General features: G+C 37.1%; 1 protein-coding gene across 3 annotated transcripts in view; it reads right to left on the bottom strand.

Moving 5' to 3' along the window:
• Positions 1 to 4,768: 4,768 nt before the first annotated feature.
• The window catches only part of svild (supervillin d), a 47,676-nt gene continuing 46,089 nt past the window's right edge, over positions 4,769 to 6,355 (bottom strand). For all 3 annotated transcript variants that reach the window (XM_080305486.1, XM_026163056.2, XM_026163059.2), the window contains one exon: positions 4,769 to 6,337. In XM_080305486.1, the coding sequence (XP_080161612.1) occupies positions 6,251 to 6,337 (87 nt within the window). In that variant the 3' untranslated portion in view covers positions 4,769 to 6,250. The remainder of the gene's footprint in view (positions 6,338 to 6,355) is intronic.

Genomic DNA, 6,355 nt, shown 5'->3' with positions numbered 1-6,355 from the left:
TTACAGCGCAGTCGGCCGCTGGTTTTTTTTTTTTTTTTTCATTTTACATACTTCCGAAAAGAAAACCTAATTTCTGCCATTCAATACTGAATAAATTTAAACTTTTTAAAATTATGCAAAATGCAAAACGTTAGCCGTGTCTCTAATAAAACCGCTGTAACGTCAGAGGTAACGTTCATATGTTGATTAATGGTTTTCTTTCGTTTTTGATGTACTGCAGAATATTTTTTATAAAATCCCAGGCCAGGAAAACCACCTTCATGTTTTTATGTGTTTTATCTTCAGCTACTTTGACACAAAGGCATCTGCTGTGATGCTCACACCTTTGATAAAGTCTTGCGTGTGTCAGCTTCCTTTTTTTAAATACAAAAATATGTAAATGTACTGATCTGAATTATAATATTTCTGACTGTCAAAATTCCCCATAATCAAATCGAATTGAATTGAATCGAATCGTGGAACAAATCGATTCTGGACCTTAGTGAGACAGCTGCATTACTTAACAATATATTAGCCTCAGCATAAGTCAAAATTTAGAATAGCGGGAGACGTGCATTATCCTGGTTATTTTTTTGGCATATGTGCTTTTTGTCTTTTTTAGCAAAGAAAAATATCTTAAAATCATCAATAAAACCAGGGAGAGAAGGCTTAGCGTTCCTCCATTTAGCACAATGGATATGATATTTACTCAAAAGTATGATGATGTTAATAATGTCTGAGACATCCAATGCTAGATGATCCATATAAAAAAAATTATGATGTAATTCAAACAGTGGCACATCATTAATATTTAGGGAAATCCAATTTTTTAAGTTGCACCAAATACATTGTGTGATAGGGCATAGAAAAAAAAAAAAGATGTTCTAGGGTTTCATTTTCATCAGTACAAAAAGAACACTGATCCACCTCAAAGCCAAATCTCTTTTTTTAGAAATTCTGCCACAGTATTAGTTTTGTTTAAAGTGTGTTTCTTTAACTTTAGGTAGAATAGGCTATTTCATAAATTTTTAGTATGCTTTATCCAGTGTATATGAAATAACTAAACTAGAACCATGCCATGTAACCATTCTGTTGTAACTATGAAATATTTTGTCTTTGAAGAAACTACTAACAAATTTCTTATTGCATTTTTATCAAACAGCTGACATTGCCCTAGCAATAAATTTGGGAGCACTGATGAGAAATTATTGTATATCATAAAAATTTTAATCAAATGAAGCAGAGGCAGTGGGACCAGTTCACAAAATGTGTTATATTCTCTTTGAGAACAGTTTAGACAATATTTTTCTGAAAAGTCTGTGTAACTTAGAATGACACCTTTATCATCCAACAAATCTGTTATGAATATAATATTTTTGTTCAAACCAGTCACTCTTGAAAATAGATTTTTGATTAAGTGTTATTACCCTATTATTCCATAAGGTTGAATTATGGGGAGAAGTTGTGGGTACATCTCATTTTCCCAAAAATGCAACGTCTGTTTTGGAAAGTTTGATATCTTTATGGGGATTTTATTTGCCGCAAAATCACATTTAAAAATAAAGTCTAATCCTGTATACTATTTTATTAAACAAGAATCATGGGATGTGGAGCTAAGTAGAGTCTGGCTGTGACAGACAAGATTTTAACCATTTAATTCTAAGGGTGCCAACCATAAATTCCAATTCTGGAGTTTTGATACCACCTTTACTGTATCCCTTCACAAGCTGAGATCTTTCTATGTAATGGGTTTTATTCCTCCACAAAAATTCGAACACATTTCTATTTATGGTTTTCATGGTATTTATGGTTTTTTTATTTTTATATCGTTTACGTGGCGCAAAAAAGGTTGGGGACTGCTGTACTAGCAGGTTGCTGAGTAGAAATCCTTGTAGTGTTTTGAAATATACCACTTTTTCCATCAGTTTCCTTGTCAGGAAACAACTTCCTGTTCAGCGGAAATGCGTTTCAGTAGTGTGTGTGAGAGCTAAAATTTCAGTAGTGTGTGTGAGAGCGTTTCAGTAGTGTGTGTGAGAGCTAAAATTTCAGTAGTGTGTGTGAGAGCGTTTCAGTAGTGTGTGTGAGAGCATTTCAGTAGTGTGTGTGAGAGCGTTTCAGTAGTGTGTGTGAGAGCGTTTCAGTAGTGTGTGTAAGAGCTAAAATTTCAGTAGTGTTTGTGAGAGCGTTTCAGTTGTGTGTGTGAGAGCGTTTCAGTAGTGTGTGTGAGAGCGTTTCAGTAGTGTGTGTGAGAGCGTTTCAGTTGTGTGTGTGAGAGCGTTTCAGTTGTGTGTGTGAGAGCTAAAATTTCAGTAGTGTGTGTGAGAGCGTTTCAGTAGTGTGTGTGAGAGCGTTTCAGTAGTGTGTGTGAGAGCTAAAATTTCAGTAGTGTGTGTGAGAGCGTTTCAGTTGTGTGTGTGAGAGCGTTTCAGTAGTGTGTGTGAGAGCGTTTCAGTAGTGTGTGTGAGAGCGTTTCAGTTGTGTGTGTGAGAGCTAAAATTTCAGTAGTGTGTGTGAGAGCGTTTCAGTAGTGTGTGTGAGAGCTAAAATTTCAGTAGTGTGTGTGAGAGCGTTTCAGTAGTGTGTGTGAGAGCGTTTCAGTTGTGTGTGTGAGAGCTAAAATTTCAGTAGTGTGTGTGAGAGCGTTTCAGTAGTGTGTGTGAGAGCGTTTCAGTAGTGTGTGTGAGAGCGTTTCAGTAGTGTGTGTGAGAGCGTTTCAGTTGTGTGTGTGAGAGTGTTTCAGTTGTGTGTGTGAGAGCGTTTCAGTAGTGTGTGTGAGAGCGTTTCAGTTGTGTGTGTGAGAGCTAAAATTTCAGTAGTGTGTGTGAGAGCTAAAATTTCAGTAGTGTGTGTGAGAGCTAAAATTTCAGTAGTGTGTGTGAGAGCGTTTCAGTAGTGTGTGTGAGAGCGTTTCAGTTGTGTGTGTGTGAGAGCGTTTCAGTAGTGTGTGTGAGAGCGTTTCAGTAGTGTGTGTGAGAGCGTTTCAGTAGTGTGTGTGAGAGCGTTTCAGTAGTGTGTGTGAGAGCGTTTCAGTTGTGTGTGTGAGAGCTAAAATTTCAGTAGTGTGTGTGAGAGCGTTTCAGTTGTGTGTGTGAGAGCTAAAATTTCAGTAGTGTGTGTGAGAGCGTTTCAGTTGTGTGTGTGAGAGCGTTTCAGTAGTGTGTGTGAGAGCGTTTCAGTTGTGTGTGTGAGAGCTAAAATTTCAGTAGTGTGTGTGAGAGCGTTTCAGTAGTGTGTGTGAGAGCGTTTCAGTAGTGTGTGTGAGAGCGTTTCAGTTGTGTGTGTGAGAGCTAAAGTTTCAGTAGTGTGTGTGAGAGCGTTTCAGTTGTGTGTGTGAGAGCTAAAATTTCAGTAGTGTGTGTGAGAGCTAAAATTTCAGTAGTGTGTGTGAGAGCGTTTCAGTAGTGTGTGTGAGAGCTAAAATTTCAGTAGTGTGTGTGAGAGCGTTTCAGTAGTGTGTGTGAGAGCTAAAGTTTCAGTAGTGTGTGTGAGAGCTAAAGTTTCAGTAGTGTGTGTGAGAGCGTTTCAGTAATAATGTCCCTTACGGCACCTCATACTTCTCTTCCACGACATCCCAAAGGTGCTCTATTAGATTGAGATTTGGTGACTGTGGAGGCCATCTGAGTACAGTGAACTCATGGTCATGTTCAAGAAAACAGTCTGAGATTATATAAGCTTTGTAAGATGGTGAGTTATCCTGCTGTAGGCAGCCATCAGATACTGGATATATTTTGGTCAGAGATGGAAATGGTCAGCAACAATACCCCCAAAAAGTGCCAAGAACATATTCCCAATATCATTACACCACCACCACCAGCCTGGCTATATGGCAGGATGGGTCCATTCTGACCCTACAATCCAAATGTTGCAGCAGAAATTGAGACTCATCACACCAGGCAAAGTTTTCCCAGCCATATGTTGTCCAAATGTGCTGACCTTGAGTGTTTAGTCTTACTTTCCTGTTCTTAGCTGACAGTCTGGTCTTCTGCTGCTGCAGCTCATCTGCTTCATGGTTTGACACGTTAAGGCTTCAGAGATGCTTTTCTGCACACCTTGGTTGTAACAACTGGTTAGTTACTGTTGCCCTCATTGGAACCCATTTTTGCCCAGAGAACTGCCACTCACTGGATATTTTCTCTTTCTCGGACCATTCTCTGTAAACTACAGAGATTATGTGATCAGTAGATCAGCAGTTTCTGAAATACTCAGAGGAGCCCCTCTGGCTTCCAACATTTTAAAGTCAACAGATCATCCTGACCACATCACATCTACATACCTAGAAGCACCGAGTAGCTGCCATGTGATTTCCTGACTAGCAGATGAATAGGTTTACCTACGACACGTTCTCATCCTGACGCGTAAAATACAGACGATTGTGACAAGTCGATATTTTACACGTTGGGAATGAGAGCTGGTTGGAATGAATCTGTTTTACGTGTGAAATGAAAATGATAAACCTGTCAAAGCATGATGTACGTTAAATCTGTTCACTTTCAGATCCTGAATCACTATGTGATGGCCACAACATGAAGCTATTTTATTGTTGAATTATGAGTGATACTTTGTGTTTGTGTTGGAATGGACGGCTGGAGCCTCTGCTCGAAGCGTCTCATCGTATTATCACTGGATTGTGCAGTTTCCCCTCTATATCTATCTCTCTATCTACTTTTGTTTATGAGGCTAACAATGAGAGTGATGATGAAATTATTCCCAATACTCTCTGAATAATTACATCAGAATACATAATTTTTTTTAATACATTTTATTTGAAAAGGGAATACTGAGCATCTCATTTCCAAACCACCAAACTTTTATTTTATGTGCTAAAAAAAAATAAAAGCTGGCCCCAAACAAATCATACAGATCTTATTTAATCACAAAAAAGATGCATATTGCAACATAATGAATGCATGATTGTGAACACCATGCAGAGAGTTCAGACGTGACAGGCAGCTTTACTACCAGCATGCTGTATATACCATCATATCATTACAGGGAGTACGTTTGCATTAAAGGCAGTTATGCAGCACAGTTTCTCTCAGTCTCTCTTCACAACACACACCTAATACTTTTAAAAGTTGCACCCTTGCTCACAAAAAAAAAAAAAAATCACACATACACAGAAAAACATAAATGAGACAAAGCTTAGATTTGGTCCCAGATAACCAGAGGGGCAGTTAATTATAAGAACAAACTAATCGATATTAATGATCAACGAGGATATTTTTGGGGGGAGAGTTTTGCAGATTGCTTTGTTGCTCATGCGTCTGCACAAATTTAAAAATGCTAAAAACTGAATATTTTTCTGTGTGTGAATCAGACGTCTGTATCAACACTCTGGTTAAAGAGCAGCAGAGAATCATAGATTACAGGAATTGTGCACAGACCTTCAATTTTTCTTCCTCTGTTCTCAAAATATGTCGATATGTCATATTTCTGCTGTGCAATTGTTTTTCTTAACACAGAGGTGGCTTTTCCATGACGCATTTCAAAAAAAAAAAAAAAAAAGAAAGAAAGAAAAGGAGTAAATAAAATTCCCAAAGTATAAAGACCACAGGCATTTTTTCATAAACAAACACAGTTTTAAATGAGAAATAAAACTGATAAAAAACATTTATGGTATATTACATATTTATAATATGAGGATAAATGTAAAACAAAACATTTCTATTAACCCTTGTGTGGTGTTCGTATTTTTGTTACTCAGCCAGTGTTCATGGGTCTGGTGGACCCGCTAGAGTTTTGGCTTTCCAAATTAACACTATCAAACAATTTTATGTTAAATTACTCAACAGATGTTTACTTCATCCCAATTACAAGACATATGAACAGCAAACATGGTTAATTTTTTCCCTTTACCTTTGTTAGATCACATTTATGAATTAATGTGCTTCTCGTTTTTCTTTTATATAAAATGTTATAAATAAATCAGTTATAATCAAGTGGAGTGAGTGGAAAGACACAACACATTTACACGTGAAAAAAATAATTAATTGTTTAATTTTTCTTTTGAAAAAAACTGAACACGGGTCTCACAGACCCGAACACCATACAAGGGTTAAAAAAAAAAAAGGTTAGCAATTGCACATAGGCTAGAATATTTCACTGATAAAGGGGGAAAATGGCACTGTTTTTTAAAAATAGATCAACATTTGAACAAAATTGTACATTTGCTTTTCCTAAGTCTTTCTACAAAATGAGGCCTGTTTGTTTTTAATAAAACACGTTAAAAATAAAAAAGACCCAACAGATGCGTGAAGAAAACGATGCGGTTTTAAAACAGACCCTTGCTTTTCTTCAGATTCTTTTGCTTCCAGTTTGGCAGAGCGTTGAACTCAACGCGACTCATCTCAAGAAGTTTCTATAAAACATTAAAAGT

The sequence above is a fragment of the Astatotilapia calliptera genome, chromosome 8 (assembly GCF_964374335.1).
Source record: "Astatotilapia calliptera chromosome 8, fAstCal68.1, whole genome shotgun sequence".
NCBI classification, from domain to species: Eukaryota; Metazoa; Chordata; class Actinopteri; order Cichliformes; family Cichlidae; genus Astatotilapia; species Astatotilapia calliptera.
Note: the sequence above shows the minus strand (reverse complement) of the source record. Positions and strands in the feature narration are given on the sequence as shown.